The sequence below is a fragment of the Galeopterus variegatus genome, unplaced genomic scaffold, assembly GCF_000696425.1.
Source record: "Galeopterus variegatus unplaced genomic scaffold, G_variegatus-3.0.2 Scaffold21, whole genome shotgun sequence".
Taxonomy (NCBI): Eukaryota; Metazoa; Chordata; class Mammalia; order Dermoptera; family Cynocephalidae; genus Galeopterus; species Galeopterus variegatus.
Genome location: NW_007726132.1, coordinates 1094181 through 1112400, shown reverse-complemented (window position 1 = coordinate 1112400; position 18220 = coordinate 1094181). Strand labels below are relative to the sequence as shown.

At 43.3% G+C, this 18220-nt stretch overlaps 1 protein-coding gene across 1 annotated transcript in view; it reads left to right on the top strand.

Annotated features, from left to right (window-relative positions):
* DHRSX (dehydrogenase/reductase (SDR family) X-linked) overlaps positions 1-18220 on the top strand; it is a 167596-nt gene that overhangs the window by 108951 nt on the left and 40425 nt on the right. Inside the window, exons 4-5 of the mRNA XM_008568196.1 lie at positions 8195-8296; positions 16932-17139. Coding sequence (XP_008566418.1) covers positions 8195-8296; positions 16932-17139 — 310 coding nt within the window. The remainder of the gene's footprint in view (positions 1-8194; positions 8297-16931; positions 17140-18220) is intronic.

Genomic DNA, 18220 nt, shown 5'->3' with positions numbered 1-18220 from the left:
AGCAAACTACCATGTCTTAATGAGCGAAGGTTGCTGTAGGAGCTTTGAGTGGCTACTTGAAGCTGAGAGTCACCCCTGGCTGATAGCCAGAAGGAGAATGAGACCTCAGTCTCACAATCACAAGGAATTGAACAGACCTAGAAGAAGATCCAGAGCTACAGACATCACCCCAACCCTGTCTGACACCTTAATTCCAGCCTTGTGAGACCCTGAGTGGAGAACAGACCCAGCAGACTTCTTACTCACAGAACTGTGAAGTTACAAATGGGTGTTTTTTAAGCCAGTAAGTTTGGGGTCATTTGTTACACAGCAGCGCTAGCTGATACAATGGTTTCTCAAGCAGAGGCTCCAGGAGCAGAATGAGGAGTGGCCCGCAGGAAGTGTGTATTCTCACTTGAATTTCATTTTCTAGAATATACTTGGGAGCCATAAAAGTTTTTATAATCTGTAATATAAACATTTCACAAATTTCAACAAAAAATTGTGCCAAGGCTCAGGCTTTTTACTTACATTATTTGGGTTTTTTTAAAAATTATTTTTGAGGAAGGGGGGTTGTTTTAATGCTTGAGCTACTCAATTTTGCATTTAGGGTGCCTTATAGTGAGGGTTTGATAGTCTGGGTATCCAAACAGAAAGAAATGAAAATCTAGAAATGAACCTTCCTCAGGGTGGCAAACACATGTGTCCTGATGATATCTCTGTACAGAGGGAATCTGTGTCATTTGAGGCCTCAGCTTTACTTGATAAGGATGAGTTGAAGTGGAAGTGGTCACAGAGAGAGAGGATTGTGCTCTCGGGCTGGTTATTTTAAGAGAACATTGGATCTCTTAGGCCAGACACCTTGGGTTTAGAAAAAGGAATACATTGTATAATGTTGAATATGCTAATTATCTTGATTTGAGCATCCCATGTTGCACACAGGTAATGATAACCAGTGCTATATCCCACAGATATATACAATCAATTATGTTTCAATAAAGAAAACAAAAACAAGCAAACACACAAAAGAATATAGAAGGATGAACCATAAGGACACTATATTGAAAGCTGAGAAACGAGGGACAGTCATCTCCAACTATTAAAGCCGTGGGAGATGGAAGCACATATAAACACATTCACCTAAGCAAAGTGGATCTGTGAGCAGTTCCACAAGATGCTCAGCTTTCCCTCTCTGGCTATGCCCACTGGTGTCACTTGACAAATGACACAGGCCAACGCAGGAAGAACACATGGAGCAGGCCCTGAGGGAATTGAGTGACCAGGGCATGAGGTCCTTGGATGCTGGCCGTAACAGGCTGGGTTGTTACAGTCTGCTCCTTTAAAAGTAATCATCAAAGATAGTGTGTTGCACAATAAAATGTACTCTCTGGTTTGGAATCATAGCCATCAGAAAATAAGAAAGTAGCACTCTTTTTCTCTATAACCCTATGTTTATTATTTTCATTGTTGCACAGTGTTAGAAATACTGCTTATCATTGACAGTGCAGCTTAGGTAAGCTTGCCATTGTTTTTAAAAGTCTGGAGGTAAGTCTGTGTGGTGTGTCAAAAAGCCTGCAGCTGTCTCCAGATGGGTGGATGGCTCGTATCGTGCAGCTAATCCTAAAGTTGGTTTCTGAGGACAGCCTTATATTCTAGGAAAACATAACTCATAGTCTTATATTCCAAGTGTTTAGATAGAAGGACGTTCATAGCAAACACAAGGAGAATAAAAACATTCACTCATTTATTTAATTTCCTCATTCCATTTTAGGAATATCTCTCTCTCTATCCCTGTCTTTTCTCTCTCTCTCTTGCTGTCTCTCTCTCTCTCTCTCACACACACACACACACACACACACACACACACACACACACACACACACACACTAATCTTCCTTCACACCCTTTCCTAGTTGATTTTAGGGACAGGCTCCTACCTCCTTCATACACAGAAAATAGAATTTCAGGTCTCGACTGGGTAGCTGAGTCCAAGCATCATAACTAAGAGATACCTGTGGGTCACCTTTATTTAAATATATGAAAATGGGGCAAGAAGGGAGTGATAACTACACTGCTGTACTTCTTGCAAATTCCAGCAATTAAGGCATTCCTGTTTCCTCCCTCTAGAAGGAAGAGAGGGGAAAAACCACCACTACCTGCATCCCTGCCCGAGGGACTGCATGGTGGGGAAATGTTGGTTGTTGGCTCTGAGAATTTGGCTTTTTGTGCAGCAGAACAGCTCCTGCTACCCCCAAGTATAAGGACGGGTGTCCACTGGCTGCTTTGTTTGCAGAGGCAGTTTCTGCTTCGCAGGAGAGTTGAGTTTAGGATTCATCAGGGAGGAAGAGGTACAGATTGAAACCGGGGGACCGGCTCAGAGGATACATTTGGTGTTGGGAGAGGTTGCTCTCAGCTGAGCCCCATCCCCACAAACAATGCCTTCTGACTTTCAGGGTCATGGTGATCCTAAAATTAGCCAGGTCAGGCTACAAGGTGGGGTAACGGGGGGAGTGGTTATAGTGAGATTAGTGAAATCAGTTCTAGGAATCATTGCTTGACAGGAAACATCTCTGAATGGACAGCCTTTCTGGAAGTTACTTTGTTTTTTTTTGGTTTTTTTTCCTAGTGTTAAACACACTTCCTTTGTTTATCAAGGAGATTTGTTTAATTTACATTCTTGTTTATGAATTTTTTGTTCGTGTATATAAATACTCCTGGTCAAGGGGTGCCCCCTAACCCGCTCCCAGGCTGCCTTTTTTTTTTGGATTTTATATCAGAACAAGGCAAACTTGGCAAAACCAATTGGTTCAGCCTCTTTTTGCCTGTGTTCTGGATCGGTCATTAAGGGTTGGATTTTCTGTCCTTTCAATGTCTGAAAGAATTTGCTGAAATACCATTAGCAGACCTTCCTTCTTTTCTGGATTCCGTTTCATTTTTTCTTTTTTTCTTTTTTATTTCTCCTATATCCATTGGTCTAATTAGAACTAATTTCCTTGGTTAGATTTTAATCATTAGTGTTTTCTCTGAAAAGTATTTACCTCCTTGAGATTTTTCACATTTTAGTTATAATTTTAGCATATTATTTAGATGGAAAAAATCAGGAACCTGTACTTTTAAAACAACCTTCATACGGTATACTCTTTCCTGTTTATAATTTTGCATTTTCACTCTTCTTAAGTATATTTTCTATAGCCTCCACCAGGGCATTGCATTTTATTATTATTATTATTTTTGTCTGTTGATCTGTCCAGTGCTCAGAGATGAATCTTCCATTCTCACACAACAGTTTTGGTGCTTTTCATTTCTCCGTGCCTACCTAAAATTTTGTGAGAAATTCCTAGCTCGATATAGTTTTATTCTGGAAAGAATGCTTTGGGGAATGGTATAATTATCATAGCTTCAGAGCAATGGATCCTTTGGTCAATAGGTAATGATTCTGATTGTCACATTCACGTGGTAGACTTGAATGACTGCTGTCTTTTGTCAGCAGGGCCACACCTACTCTGCTTGCTTGGCTGATGACTGTTGTATGAAATTTTAATTCCCACTTTTAAGTACTCCATGTCCACAATCAAGATTCATAAGAAGTCTACTTTTCTTCCACTCTGAGCGTCGTCTTCCAGTAGGCAGCTGCCATTTTAATTTTGTATCCTGACCAGCAACTCTGAGCACACTCCTGTCTCAAGCTGCGTCCCCTCATTGGTTCCTGTGTCTCCTGTTTTTGCTGTGTGGACAACTGGTACACTTCATCTTTCACGGTGACCTACACGGCAGACATCTTATTTCATGTCCTCTTGGGGTACATTGAATACAGTCATCCCATGGTATCCATGGGGGATTTGTTCCAGGACCTCCCTTGGACACCAAAATCCAAAGATGTTCAAGTCTGTGATATAAAATAGTGCAGTATTTGCATATAACCTTTGCAATCCTCCTGTATTTTTGAAATCATCTTTAGATTATTTATAATGCCTGGTACAATGTCAATAGTCATGAAGGAATAAAAACAAGAAAAATATGTCTGTACATGTTCATTGCAGTTGCAGTATTTCTTCTTGAATATTTTTGGCCCACGGTTGGTTGAACCCACAGATACAGAGGGCCAACTGCTCTCAAAACGTAGCAACTTCTATTTTTCTAAATTACTCCAATAGACATGAGGGTGTCATGGTGGGCACTGCAGGTAGAATGAAAACATCTTCCTCCTCAGGAACCCTGCTGTGTTAGTCACCCTGGCCCCTCTCGCTGCACCCTCAGGGAGAGATGCAGCCCGGAACCCCCAGCAGGTGTGATTCCCCGTGTCCTGCGGGTGGTCAGTCCTGGTGCCCCTGCCCAAGGTGGGTAAAGCCTCATGCCTATTTCTTCTCTGGCATGTTTCCTATTGTCCTTCTATTATTGGTTCCAGTTGATAGCAGTAGTGTGGGATTTCCTTTGCCCTGCGTCCCCATGAGTGTTTTGGGGGGCAATTACAGCAGTATGTTGGGAATCCCACTCCAGATGGCTCTGTGCTCAACAACAGTGCTTCCCAATTAGTCTGTAGCAAAACTCCCTTTTCCCTCGTCTGTAGCAGACTGATATTGTTGTAGATGCAGTAGAAATGAATTAGCAGAAAAGTGCATTTAAAAAAAAACATTCAAAATAGAAGCTTCCAATCTTGCTCTTTTTAAATCACTAGATTCAGCAAACATAAAATCACTGTCGATTTTTTCTTAAATTTCTGAACATTTATTCTCAATTTCTGAACGTATCTTGTGGCAGGCAGTTCATGGTGATACCCAGTTCACAGAACAGCACCTGACTATAGGTGAGTGCCTTGGAGGGTCACTGATCCAGGAATGTCCCCGTCCCCTCATTGTATTTCTTAAAGGAGAATATTGAAAATACACACTGTCTTGTTTTTGATGGCCAATGACTTGGCACACATAGGCTTCATTCTCCATAACAAAGAAGCCGAGGAAGGTAGATTATGTTAAAATGTCCCTCCCAAGTGAAGGTTAAAGCACATGTTCCAAAATATGTACCACTCCCAAGCTACCACTTTTGGCTCCTTGTTGGGTGTTATGATATTTGAAGTGTCCAACCATAAAACAACAAAACCTCATAGCTGCAGCTCCACCTGAGAGGTGTGTACAGTAGGTGCTGGTGTTTGGGATGCAGGAGCCACGTTTCTGTCTGTTCTTCGGCTTTTAGACTCCAGATGTTGAGAAGAGCATCTTATCAAGAGCCGGGCTGGGAGACCTGAAGCCATCCTTCAAAAAAGCCAGCTGTGACAACACAGAGAACAGAATTCAGAATTCAGAACAATAGCTCCAGACAGCCATGAGGCCAAATGTTGCATCTGTGATTGCATAGACTCTTTAAAAGCTTCTGGAAAGGTGGTTGATGAAAACATGCCCATCCCAGCAAAGAAGGACTAATATGTAATGACTGGTGTATTTCTCCAGCATTTATTAAGCACTTTCTGTGGACCCATGATTCATATAAATTTTGTCTTTGAATGACGGCACCGTGCCATGAAGTTAATGCTGATCTCTCCCCTCCACAGAAGAAGCGATGGGGAGTCAGGAAGGCTGAGTCGATTGTCTCAGGTCACAGATCTTGCCAGTGTCCAAGCCAGCAGATTCCTTGTGCTGCCATGTTGCTTCCTGGAGATATTAAGCCTCTAAACTACCATGAAAACTCCAGCGGTTGGGGATATTAAATAGGACCTACAGTCTTCCAGCAAATGTCCTTCCATCTGCCTAGTTTACATCTGATATCATTGATTAGTGAGCTTGGGCTGCCTTAACAAAATACCACAGGCTTTGGCTTAAACAGCACACAGTCTTGGAGGCTGGAAGTCTGAGATCAAGGTGTGGCTGGAAGTCTGAGGTCAAGGTGTGGCTGGAAGTGTGAGATCAAGGTGTGGCTGGAAACCTGAGATCAACGTGTGGCTGGAAGCCTAAGATCAAGTTGTGGCTGGAAGTGTGAGATCAAGCTGTGGCTGGAAGCGGGAGATCAAGGCGTGCCTGGAAGCCTGAGATCAAGGCGTGGCAGGAGGTCTGAGGTCAAGGCGTGGCAGGGCTGTGCTCCCTCCAGAGGCTCCAGGGGAGGATCCTTCCTGCCTCTTCCAGCTACTGGTGGCTCCAGGTGTCCTGGGCTTGTGGCCGCATCACTCCAGTCTCTGCCTCCGTCTTCACGTGGCTTCTCTGTGAGTCTGTCTCAAATCTCCCTCTACCTCTGTCTTGTAAGAACCCCTGCAATTACATTTAGGATGATCCAGAAAAATCTATCTCAAGATCCTTAATCACACCTGCAAAGCCCCTGTTTCCATGTAAGGTAGCCTACTAACAGATTCCAGGGATTAGGACCTGGAGGGGTGTGTGTGTGTGTGTGTGTGTGTGTGTGTGTGTGTGTGTGTGTGTGTGTGTGTGTGTGTGTGTGTGTGTGTGTGTGTGTGTGTGTGTGTGTGTGTGTGTGTGTGCATGTATCCCATGTTTGTGCTGCAGTACTGGAAAATGAAAGAAAACAATGCTGCGTGAATTTGTCACAGCTACCTGATATTGTGTCATTCAGAATAATGCATGCTGGAAAGGAATGTTGTGTCAGATGAATCTAGATATTATTTCCGTCTCTTCCCCTTAGACATAAGAAATAGGAAAGTCTTCTCTTTCTCTCATGATGTGTGAAGAGTCATTTCTGTGCTGGAAGGATGACCAGTGCTTCGGCAATAATTTTGGCAGACACAAGACAGAAGAAAGTAAGGCTTTTATGGCTTATGAAGTCAGGCTGAAAAGTCATAAAATAGGTGATCGGCCTGTTACCCATCTGCACAAATGTACGGAGAAAGGTAGACCCAGGACTCTACAAGTTACATGAACTTTCCAAAAATAAGAGCAGTCCTATCAGAATAACACCTATTCTCCCAAGAGACCACCCAAAAAAGAGGCTGTAAATGGCACTGACACCTCAGCTGCCCTCAAGAGCTAAGGCTCTTCTCTCTGTGGTGACCGCAGAGCCAGCTTCTGCTCCTTCCTTCCTGAGAGCACCTGCCTCACACCTCTGCACGCCTGCTGTGACCTGCCCTTCCACCCACCCCAACACCCTTCCCACCCCCACCCTTCAGAACTCAGAGAGAGCCCTTAGCAGGATCCCCTGTACCTTCAACTTCCCTCGGGCATTGCCTTTGCATCTCACTGTAATGGGACTTGGCTGTTCTCTGAGATCTCTGATGTCCCTGCTACCTTCTCAAGTGGTAGCTGGTTTTAATTTATTTTGTTCTGATTGATTTTTGGTTGTCATATTTTTCTTCCATATTCCTTCAACCATGAGACCTTGAGGTATGATAAGTATACACACAAATTTGCTTTTTTTTTTGTCTTTTTCTGCTCCACCTCTGTCCAAAACTTCAGCCCATCTGAAACACCAGCTGCCTCTCTATCCATCTGACTTTGTAAAGTTATCCCTGGGACATTCACACTCTAAAGTTCTTTGATTATTCTGCTGAAAAAGAAGGAAGTCCTTGTTTCTGCATCATTATGTGTGTTCGTTATGTATGCTGCCTTACAAAATACCAAGTCATAGCAGTTTGGAATAGCTCACATTTATTACCTCACAGATTCCGTGGGCTGGGGATCTGTGCACAGTGGGGCTGAATCTTCTGCTCAGGGTCTCACTAGGTTGCAACCAAAGCATCACGTGGTCTGAGTTTCTCTCTGGAACTCAGGATCCTCTTCCAAACTCAGTTGTTGTTGGTAGAATCCAGTTCCTTGAGGTTATAGGTCTGAGGTTCTGACATGCCTGCTGGTTGTTGAGGTGACCCCCAGGTTCTTGTCTCATGCCTCTCTCACAACACGCTGGCTGAATTCTTCAAGGCCTATAGGAGAATCTCTCTCTCTCTCTCTCTCTCTCTCTCTCTCTCTCTCTTGCTCTCTCTCTTTCTGCTAGCAAGAGGGAATCTGATATGACATGATGACACTGTGTGACATTCCACCATCTTTGCTGTATTCTGTTGACTAGAAGCAATCCCAAGTTCCACCCACACCCAAGGGGAGGACACTATGCAAGAGTGTAACTCACTGAAGTCTCCTTAGGGTATGTCCACCTCATTGTGCTTTATTAATTTCAAATTCAATGCTGCTTCTGAGGTGGGATAGAAGTCAACCTGTTTAGAATTTAGTTTAGCTTCTGAGGTAAGTTGGACCATAACTAGCTGTTTTTGTTTTGTTTTCTCCAGTGGAGTTTTTATATTGTGATCTGGCTTCCATGAAGTCCATCCGGCAGTTTGTTCAGAAGTTCAGGATGAAGAAAATCCCTCTCCATGTCCTGGTCAATAATGGTAAGTTCTGGTGAAATTGCTGCAAGCCAAAGGTTAATTTTGATGCAAAAATGAACTCTAGTGTGCATGCAGAAGAAGTGCTTCAGCAAAGCAGGATTCCCATGGAAATTCATGAATATTTATGCTATTTGTATTCCCTTCTTCATTTTATTGATGTGGTTGGTTTTTGTTATGTGTATAATCCATTTTAATATATAATTTGAAATAACATTAAGCATGATAACACATTGTGTGGAGTTGACACTTTGCCTAGTTGACTTGGGCTAAGGTGTATTAGGAACACATGAAATGTTGGACATTTTCACAAATATAATGTTATTAGAGCCTTACCACACCCCCATGAGAATCATTGTTATTTGGGCTCCAGATTCCCATGACCAATTGGTTCTTGACTTCCCCCACCCAACACCCTCAACCAGATGTGTGGGGTCACCATCTACCCTTCCCCACCAATCCATCTTCAACACAAAGCTCTCTTGAACCTGAGCCCTTTCTTCAGCCATGCTGAGCTTTTAAGGGCATTGAAAACACTTATGCTTCCTCAGTGCGGTGCTCATGTTTATTCCCCTCCTTACTACTTTCTTCTACTGCTACAGTCAAGTGGTTTGTTTGTTTGTTTTTGTATCTAAAATTTAGTTTGGACCCTCTCCAGGGAGGAGGTATAAATATATAGAGCGGAAGCTATAATAAATATACCAAAATATATTTGTGCTAGTAGACCGAACATATCCCTTTCAGACTTGGAGATGAAATGGAAATATAGTGGAAATAAATACTAAACTTAGCACAGTGGACAGAATAGAAATATATCAAACACTGAGGGCAACGAGCCTGCATCTTCCTTTCAAGTACATTAAACATATGTCAAATTATTCATACTTTAGATGGCAGAGAATAAATTTCTATAGGACTCTTGTTAATACTCAGTCACACACCTAGATAATTCGGGGTAATTTTTCCATCTCAAGATCCATCTCAAAATCTCACTTCCAGCAAAATCGTGTTTGCTATCTAAGGTACAATATTTACAAATTCTTGGGATGAGGACATGGACAAATCTGCAAGGAGAGAGGGAGCATCATTCTTCCTACTAAGGCTATAACCCTTTTCCATCTGATTCTAGCTCCTAAGATGTGATGGCTATCATTTTTTTCTCTTTTCTTTCCATTTTAATGTTTTCATTTTGTTTTGTTTTGTTTTTATCTTTTTCTCTATTATTAATGGGGTTGGCAGGCAGGAAGCATGTCAGATGTACATGTTTCTGTTCAATTTACTTGTTTAACTGGGAATTCTCATAATATACTTTAAAGGAAAGACAGGAGATATAAAATTCTACATAGGGTGTTACTCCAACTATATACTTATGTCTATACATGTGTACAAACATCACTGTGACATGCAGGTGCTGCCTGAATAGCTATAGATAGCACCACTTTCATGTACTAAGCCTGGGAAGAAACATAACATGTTATTAATGCTGGTGGCTCTTGATGGAAGTTTGAGAATGATTTTAATGTTTATGTCTTCTTTATGGAGCTTCGTTAATATTTTTTGAGTTTCCCACAATGGTTATTCCTTAAATTTGCATGCAAAAATAAGTAATTTCCCAGTAAATGGCCATGTGGTATTTTTGTTTCTCAGCACTAGATATGCGCTTTCTTTGCTGATCATCCATCAGTATGATAAGTGACTGGAATTATAATATCATAAATCACCAAACATAGAGATGAGCTAGAGTTACTGTGGAGATCCTGCCCAACCATACATCTTATCTCTTCATTTCATTTAACATTCTTTGTAATTGGTAATTGGAGTGCTACATCATAGAGCGATTTGGAAATGGCAAGGCAAAGTGGCATTTTGCCCTCATTTGCAGAGATGTACAAAACAGAACTCTATTTCATCTTAGGGACTTTTCTGCAGCCTTCTGTCATCCTATTGGTACAGGAAGTAAAAAAAAAAGTATGAATCTCAAATCTGATGTCTTTGATAGCAGTATTTTGTTGAGAAATATGTGTATAAACCCATTTGCTGGAGTAGATGCAGCTCTATGGTGCAACCAAGAGAAGCAGCATGATTGGTGTATACTATGTAATTCACTCTCCACTTGTAACTTTTGAGATGGCTGTGATGTTCCTAAAATGCACCAATTTGCTTTTTCTCGGCAGATTGCGCACGAAGCACTTGTGGCTTTCAGAAAGATAAAATTACTCTGGAGACCAGGACAAAGTTGAATTCAGATCTAAAGAGTCTTGTTGATAGACCCACTTTTCACTCCCTCTTTCTTCTTTCATCCACATCTTGGCTTCACTTCTTCCCAAACTTACTCATTCAGATGTTTCTTCTGTGCTCAGACCTTTGATCTTTGCTCAGTGTCTCAAAGGCACCTCAATCCAGCATGTGCAGTGTGGAATTCCTCAGCCCTTGGCAGATGCAGGTTACCTCTCCCAGTTTCTAGAGACTGTCTGCCTTCCTAGACTCATGTGCTTTTTTCCATTCTCAAAGCCAGCAAGATACCATCTTCAAATGTCTCTCTCTCTTCTTTGCTCTGTCTTCCTGTCTCCTTCTCTGACTCTGACCCTCCTGCCTCCGTCTTATAAGGACCATGGTGATTACACTCGACCCACCTGCATAATTCAGAATGATGTACCCACCTCAGGAACCCTGACTTAATCACACCTGTGGAGTCCCCTTTTGCCATGTAAGGTCACTTATTTACAGGTTCTGGAGATTAGGGCATGAATATCTTTGGGGCCATTATTCTGTCTACCACATGGAGGTTAGGACCTGGACATCTTTGGTCACATTATTCTGTCTACCACATGGGGATTAGGACATGGACATCTTTGGGGCATTATTCTGCCTACCCCATAGGAATTAGGATGTGGACACCTTTGGGGGCCATTATTCTGCCTACCACATGGGTATTAGGACATGGACATCTTTGGGGCAGTTACTCTGTTTGCCACATGGAGATTAGGATGTGGACACATTTGGGGGCCATTATTCTGTCTACCACATGGAGATAAGAATGTGGACATTTTGTGTACATTATTCTGTCTATCACATGGGGATTAGGACGTGGACATATTTGGGGCATTATTCTGTCTACCACATGGGGAGTAGGACGAGGACATCTTTGGGGCATTATTCTGTCTACCACATGGGGAGTAGGACGAGGACATCTTTGGGGCATTATTCTGTCTACCACATGGGGATTAGGACGTGGACATGTTTGGGGCATTATTCTGTCTACCACATGGGGATTAGGACTTGGACATGTTTGGGGCATTATTCTGTCTACCACATGGGGATTAGGACATGGACATCTTTGGGGCAGTTACTCTGTTTGCCACATGGAGATTAGGATGTGGACACCTTTGGGGGCTATTATTCTGTCTACCACATGGAGATAAGAATGCGGACATTTCTGTGTACATTATTCTGTCTATCACATGGGGATTAGGATATGGACATCTTTGGGGCATTATTCTGTCTACCTCATGGGTATTAGGACGTGGACATCTTTGGGGCATTATTCTGTCTACCACTTAGGACGTGGACATCTTTGGGGCATTATTCTGTCTACCACTTAGGATGTGGACATCTTTGGGGCATTATTCTGTCTACCACATGGGGATTAGGACATGGACATCTTTGGGGCATTATTCTGTCTACCACATGGAGATAAGAATGTGGACATTCTTGTGTACATTATTTTGTCTACCACATGGGGATTAGGACGTGGACATCTTTGGGGCATTATTCTGTCTACCACATGGGGATTAGGACGTGGACATCTTTGGGGCATTATTCTGTCTGCCACATGGGGATTAGGACGTGGACATCTTTGGGGCATTATTCTGTTTGCCACATGGGGATTAGGACGTGGACATCTTTGGAGCATTATTCTATCTACCACATGGGGATTAGGACGTGGACATCTTTGGGCCATTATTCTGTCTACCTCATGGGTATTAGGACATGGACATCTTTGGGGCATTATTCTGCCTACCCCATAGGAATTAGGATGTGGACACCTTTGGGGGCCATTATTCTGCCTACCACATGGGGATTAGCACATGGACATCTTTGGGGGCAGTTACTCTATTTGCCACATGGGGATTAGGACGTGGACATCTTTGGGGCATTATTCTGTCTACCACGCAAGATTAGGACATGGACATCTTGAGAGATATTATTTTGTCTACCCCGTAGGAATTAAGATGTGGACATCTTTGGGGCCATTACTCTGTTTACCATATGGGAATTAGGATGTGGATGTCATTGGGGGATATTATTCTGTCTACACCTCAGGGATTAAGATGTGCACATCTGTGGAGACCATTATTCTGTCTACCACATGGGGATTAGGACGTGGACGTTTTTGGGAGGCATTACTCAACCTACTGCACCTACCTACTCTGTGCTTTATATAATTCACAGGCAGGAAAAATACAATGATAAACAAACATCTGTGGCCTTATGAAAATCATCCCCCATTGAAAGAGACAAACATTCGATGAATAATTATTCTATGCAATCTCCTGCCCTAGAAAATGCAGCGTGCAATGAGACAACACCGTTGTGTAGAATGTACAGAAGATCGCACCATAGTCTGACATCTCTAGAATTTCTCCACCTGTGCCCCTCAGAACACCATTCCCAGAGGATGGTCATACAAGTCCACTTGTTAGAGGACGATCTACTGAAATAGCACATTGAGCCTTTCCCTTCTTATGTTTTCATTCTCCATCTTTCAAGAGGTTGGCCGGGCTGTGGCTGCCCCTGTCTCCATGCAGACTTTAAGTGACTGATTCAGAACAACCATGCCACGCATGTCCCCTGGGGTCACTGTGGGCAGGAGCCTACTTGCAAAGGACCTGGAAGTAACAGCTTCTATGGGTTCAGGCAGAAACTTCAAGGAAAGGAGATGTGCGCAGGGCTGGGGGCTATGTCTGTGCCTATAGTAGACACCCATTGCACACTCCCCACAGTGCCCCAGGCTGGAGGGCGGCCTGATAGATACACCCAGAAAGGCAGAAAAGGGGCCCCTCCTTAGAAGAGTCTCTTGGTTTCCTTGGAGATGCCCCAGAATGGTGGAACTCCAGGAAACCCATGGCTTGGGAAGGGGCTTTCTGTGGTACCCAGAAGTGGTACGACAAATGCTTCTTGTCCAGGTGATAACCAGGAGGGTGCAGTAAAGACAGAATGGATTGATCACCAGCCCAGTGTGTTGTGGCTTGGGAAGACCGATCTTGATGAAGAAAAAGTAGAGGATTTTCTTATTTGAGGAATGCCTTGGTTTTTGCACATGGATGCATCCCTGTTGTGTGCAAATCAGAGTGCAAGTGTGTTTGGGAGGTCTTGGCATGAACAGAGACAGATTTCCTAACTACAGGGGGACTCAGGGAAGGACCCTAGCAGTGGTATTTTTAGTGTTCATGACTGTCATAGAGGGTCTGCCGAGTTTCCCAAAACTATTTTCCCAGGACCGTCCCTCCCAGACATCTATTAACCAATCACATGCTTGTTTTCCCAGGTGTCATGGAAAACAGCCCCAGGAGGGCTCCACGAAGGTGACCTCCAAGTCTCAGGGGAAGCTAGACTTTGTGCTTCTCTTTGCTTGTTTTATTCCTAAAGAGAGCAATCAAGGTTTTCCAAGTATTAAATACTTCAGACATAAAATATTTTTTCATTTGCTAGTGTGTCAAAAATAGAACCAGACCGCCTCTTTCTGGCTGTCGTGGGAAACTCCTGAGTTAACCAGATAATTTATCAACAGCAAGAATAATCAATAGAAGACCTCCTGGAGAGCCGGCAGAGTATTTATAGTTTATTCACATCATAATTTTATTTATCTAGCTCCCCATTCTCATGTCTGAAAATTGATAGATTTTTAATAGCTGCACAGGATTTATGTTTTACTCTCGTCAGACTTTTCTCCATAACTCTAGTGGATGAATTTCCTAAGATAAAGCAGTCACTAAAAATTATTTTTCCTACTGAAAAAAAAAAATGTCTTTCAATAGTAACCCGGAGAAATAAAAATGATGCTTTCACGCTGACTCTAGTTTTTGGTACAGTTCTTCCCCATCATTAATTAATAAACTGGCACGACAAATGCTTCTTGTCCAGGTGATAACCAGGAGGGTTATCTGGCACAGTGCACCAAGGCGACCCATGCCTGTTAAGGAAGGTCCTTTCAGGAGAAGGCCAGGGATGGAGTTTTGCAGCATCATATTTCTCATTTTGCAATTGATGTTGTCTGTGTACAATGGGATCTGCAGTCATCCGGTCTGCCTCCTTGAAATATGGAACGGGATGAATCGCTGTCCATGCATTTGTCAGTGCGTTTTGGGATCTGCATATGTGTAGACCCCTTATCACCAGTGCCGTCCATTTGATTCTTTTTCAGTGTTTCTGTCCTGTGGATAGAATAGCTTTCTGTTCTGTAATGGGCCCCCCTGCCTCTCTCGGTGCCTCTTTTAAACAGAAGGTACTTAGATGTTCTTTTAGTGCCCAGAGTTTGCAGTGCCATTTGATGTGATATGCTATCATTTCATGGCAGGTTGTTTCCTGCCAGAAGGTGAGGCTGGGTGTAAGATGTTGGGATATCAACTCCATCACCTCCTTGGAGAGGATCCATTCTTCCCATGGCCCCTCCTAAGCACCTAGGAGGTATTGAGTGGTTTTCCAACTCCAAATGCTGCTCTCCTTTCTTTCTCTCTCTCTCTCTTCACATAAGACAGATGTTAACATCTCGTAGAATGTTATCCCATATTTATCATGTGGGATAGCAATCCAAAGCACTGATGTGACAACAGTGTCCCTTTACCCATTTAAAAAATGCAAGTGCAGTTTATTGGTTAACAATAAGAAATCTTCCCTTAGCACATATTAGGCATTTAATAAATATTGTTCAAATTAGTTGTGTTAGCTTAGGAGGTGTCTAGGACATGCACATAGGTGTGTATATGAGTATATAAATCATACACATATGAAAATGTGTTTGCAAACATATGCACATATATGAAAACATACAGGAATGCATATACTAGTCAAATTGCATGTCTATGCATGCAATACATATAAAGACATTCAGATGGATAAATTAACTGTAGATACTATGCACACATAGATGTCTAAACATAGGCAAATATTTGTGCTCTTACAAACAAAAACATGGACATAATATATGCATATGCTACACACACATGCATGTGCATATACAAGTGAACATACATGTATACATGCAAATTTGCAGGCATGTGTACATGCAATATAGATACACAAGCAAACACACATATATATTCATAGACATTTACAAATACATATATGTATGTAAATACATATGTGAACCCTGCATATATACATGCAAAAATGTACAGGTGTATGTGTTTGAATGCATGTGTGTTTACATATATGCAAATACATAAGTAAGTGTATACTTGTATAAACACGTACACAAATGCATATACACCTATAAATATATGTGAATATATATCTACAGGTACTTATGCAGGAACATGTAAAATGTACATGCAAATGCATACAAGATTCCATGTGCATACTTAACTCACACATACATACATACATACCCTTTTGCATACAAATGCATACACATATGCATGTTTGTGCAAGCAAGCTGGCCTGCTCTACATGGGAGACCCTGTGGGCCAGCTGTGTTTCTTGGACAAGGAGCCTTTGAGGTCAGGCTCCTGTGGAAAGCATATAGGGGCAGGGGTTTAGCTGTTTTCTGCCTGTCTGGGTGGAGGTACTCTGAGACCAGGAGGTACAAAGCATGGAGCCATTTCCCAAAGGATGTCTGAGGAATTTGTTTGTGGGATACTGTATTAGTGCATTTCTGTTGCTTAAAGTAGAATACCTGAAACTCGGTCATTTATAAAGAAGTGAAATTTATTACATTTTGGAGGTGAGGGAGTCCACAGTGCGGGGAACACATCTGGTGAAAGCCTTTTATTTGGCGGTAAATCTACAGCAATGCAGGGTGTCACATGGTGAGAACAGGTTGAGCAAGAGACAGCTGACCTGCTCACTCACTGTCCTTATAAAGCCATCAGAACCACGCCCATGACCCCATGAATGGATCAATCTATTCACCAGGATGCAGTCCTCATGATCCAATCACCTCTTCAAGGCTCCACCTTTCAGATACCACAATAGGATTTCCCACCCTCTTAATACTGTTACAGTGGGAATCGAGTTTCCAACACATGAACTATTTAGGGAACACATTTGACCCAGAGCAGATACTCTGTAAAGGAATGTGTATCATGCCCACACCCTGGACAGCTCTTCCTGCCCAGGAGAATTAACTTTCCTGGGGAAACACCTTGTAGTGGCTTAGGATACTCTCACTTTGTTGTATGTGCTGGGACGTCACTGTTGCTGTCATTTTACAAGTGCAAAGCAGGAACAGACCCTCCTGATCTCCTAGCACCTCCCCTCCACATGCCAAGCAAGAAACCTAGCCCCAGAAAGGTAAGAAGGCTGCCAGGACCAGACCCACCCCTCCGGGCATCCAGGGCTCTTTCCACACTGCTGGAATCCACGTGAGACTTCTCTGCCATCTTTCTGGAACTAACACTCCCTGAAATTCTTTTTTCCCCAGCTGGGGTGATGATGGTCCCTCAGAGGAAAACCAGGGATGGATTTGAAGAACATTTTGGCCTGAACTACCTGGGGCACTTCCTCCTGACCAACCTCCTCCTGGACACCCTGAAAGAGTCAGGATGCCCTGGCCGCAGTGCAAGGGTGGTCACCGTCTCCTCGGCCACCCATTACGTTGGAGAACTGAACATGGATGACCTTCAGGGCAGGTGGGTGAGCCTTGTGAATGTTCATAAGAATGTTCCAGGAGAGCCCAGGCTGCTGTAACAAAGTAGCAGACAAAGGGGCTTAAAACAACAGGAATGTATCCTCTCCTAATTCTGTACGCAGAAGTGTGAGGTCCAGGTGTGGCAGGGCTGTGCCCCTCCGGAGGCTCCAGGGGAGGATCCTTCCTGCCTCTTCCAGCTCCTGGTGGCTCCAGGTGTCCCTGGGCTTGTGGCTGCATCACTCAGTCTCTGCCTCCGTCTTCACGTGGCTTCTCTGTGTCCGTGTCTCCTCTTATAAGCACACCTGTCATTGAATTAAAGACCCACCCTACTCTGGGAAGATCTCATCTAACCTTAACTAATGACCTCTGCAAAGACCCTATTTCCAAGTGAGGTCCCATTCACAAGTACCAGGGGTTAGGACTCGCTCATACCTCCGTGCGAGATACAGTGCAACCCACAGCGCTTTTTTTTTCCATCTCCTCCCTCATGCTTCACCAGTTTGATTATGTAAAATTAATACTGATGACAGTCATTTATCCAGTCTCCTTCTCACATATCCCTGATTACTCTGCTGGGGATAGCGAGAGTGCATATTGTTAAGCATATGACACCTCTGAGCTCTGTGGTAAGTTTTCTTTGGTGACAGCACAGACTTTTTCAAATATGCTCCCTTTTTGTATTTTGTGGCTCTTGAGTGACTTCTTAAAGGGGAGCCTCTTAGTCTGTTCAGGCTGCCATAATGAAACACCACAGTCTGGGCAGCCTTAGCAACAGACATTTGTTCTCTCACAGTCATGAGGCTGGAAGTCTGAGATCACGGCATGGCTGGAGGTCTGAGATCAAGGCGTGGCCGGAGGTCTGAGATCAAGGCGTGGCCGGAGGTCTGAGGTCAAGGCGTGGCCGGAGGTCGGAGGTCAAGGTGTGGCCGGAGGTCGGAGGTCAAGGAGTGGCTGGAGGTCTGAGGTCAAGGTGTGGCTGGAGGTCTGAGATCAAGGCGTGGCTGGAGGTCTGAGGTCAAGGAGTGGCTGCAGGTCTGAGGTCAAGGAGTGGCTGCAGGTCGGAGGTCAAGGAGTGGCTGCAG